The sequence below is a fragment of the Monoraphidium neglectum genome (assembly GCF_000611645.1).
Source record: "Monoraphidium neglectum strain SAG 48.87 unplaced genomic scaffold scaffold06278, whole genome shotgun sequence".
NCBI classification, from domain to species: domain Eukaryota; kingdom Viridiplantae; phylum Chlorophyta; class Chlorophyceae; order Sphaeropleales; family Selenastraceae; genus Monoraphidium; species Monoraphidium neglectum.
The window spans coordinates 1163-2847 of NW_014007359.1; the positions used below are offsets into that span (position 1 = coordinate 1163).

The 1685-nt window shown below is 62.4% G+C and overlaps 1 protein-coding gene across 1 annotated transcript in view; it reads left to right on the top strand.

The window, feature by feature from the left end:
- The window catches only part of MNEG_16355 (4-alpha-glucanotransferase), a gene marked incomplete at both ends in the record, with an annotated part of 2019 nt that extends 895 nt beyond the window's left edge, over positions 1-1124 (top strand). Inside the window, 3 exons of the mRNA XM_014035175.1 lie at positions 81-223; positions 761-850; positions 1106-1124. Of these exons, the coding sequence (XP_013890629.1) occupies positions 81-223; positions 761-850; positions 1106-1124 (252 nt within the window). The remainder of the gene's footprint in view (positions 1-80; positions 224-760; positions 851-1105) is intronic.
- Between the last annotated feature and the right edge of the window lie 561 nt (positions 1125-1685).

The following is a 1685-nucleotide window of genomic DNA, read 5'->3' on the forward strand; positions in this document are numbered from 1 at the left end:
ACACACACACAAATACACATACACACACACAAATACACATACACATACACACACACACACACACACAAACCCCGTCCCAGGCCATCGCCGACATCGCCCCGCGCGAGGGCTCCCCGGACTGGCTGGTGCGGGAGGTGGCGGCCACCAGGGCGGGCCTGCTGGCGCTGCGGCAGAACGTGTGCCTGCTGACGGATGACGTCGACCCGGACGCATTCTACCCCCGGTGTGTGGCTTGCTTGGTGGTTGTGCTGTGAAGGGTTGGGGTTTCAAGCTGTGCGTGCGAGTGTGTGTGCATGCGTGCGTGTGAGTGTGTGTGTGTGTGTGTGTGTGTGTGTGTGTGTGTGTTTGTGCGCGCGCGCATGTGTCGCGTGTGTGTGTGTGTTCCTGCTTGCAGCTGGTGTGGTTCCCGATGCCTTGATTCCTGGCGGCTGTCTGTGCAGGCACGGTAGGCCACGTGTGCTATGCATCAGAACCATGGATACCACATGCATGTGATCTGCTGAGCACGGCCCATTCCCAGATGCTGTCGCGCACAACCCTGCCCAGACAGCCCCCCGATTATGAGCCCCGCACAACCTCCCTTAGACCCCTCTCCAACCCATCCAGCTGCCGTCGACCTGCGAAACAAACACCGCCGACAACTCCCAACACGACTCCAAAGTTTGTGCCTTTCCACTCCTCTCATTCTCGTTTCCTCCACCCTCGCAAAACCTCCACCTCACACCCTCACCACCCCCCCCCCCCCAAATGACGTCACCAGTTTCTCCCTGATGAGCAGCAGCAGCTACCAGGAGCTGGACCCCAGCCAGAGGGCGGTGCTGCAGCAGATGCACGAGGAGTACTTCTTCAGGTGGGCGTGTTTGGGGGGGGGGTGATGTGGTGCCTCTTGCTTTTTCCCAACTTGGCCGCACCCACTTACTCCTTTGGCGTTCAAGGTTGGGGGGGTTACCCCTCCTCATGGGGAGCCAGGATTTCTCCCATCGCTGCTGGAAAAGCGTGATGTAATGTCATCTAATGCGTGTGGCACGCGCGCGCGTGTGTGTGTGTGTGTGCATGTGAGTCTGTGTGTGTGCGCACGTGTGTGTGTGTGTGTGTGTGCGTGCAGAAGTCCCAACCCCACTTGAAGACGCACTCCTCGGTTCTGGGTGGTGGGGTTGGGGAGGCGGGGTCTGAAGAGGGGCCCTGGGGGGAGTACTTCAGGGGCCGTTGGTGGTCTTTTGGGGGGGAGGGGATGGGCTGGAGGGAGGGGGAACGCGGTCGGGCGCACAACTACCTTGGAACGGGAGGTCACGCGCACGATCTGTTGCATGATGCACATCACTCATAATCGTCCGTCAAATCGTCGCCTTGAGTTTTGATGGGGGGTGACAACTGTGGTACGCCGTCCTGCTGCAGCCGTTGCCCACCCACCTCTCCAGGCCTACACGCTCGCGCGCACACCCACACTCGCACACACCCGCCCGCACCCCCTGCCGCGTAAAACCCGACCCAGGCGCCAGGACGAGCTGTGGCGCGGCCATGCGCTGCGCACGCTGCCCGTGCTGCTGGACGCCACTGACATGCTGGTCTGCGGGGAGGATCTTGGGTTCGTGCCCGCCTGCCTTCCGCCGGTCATGCAGGTGGGGGCCGGCAGGCGGGGCGGCCGGGGCGGGTGGCCGGGCGGCTGGCTGGGGCGTGTGTGTGTG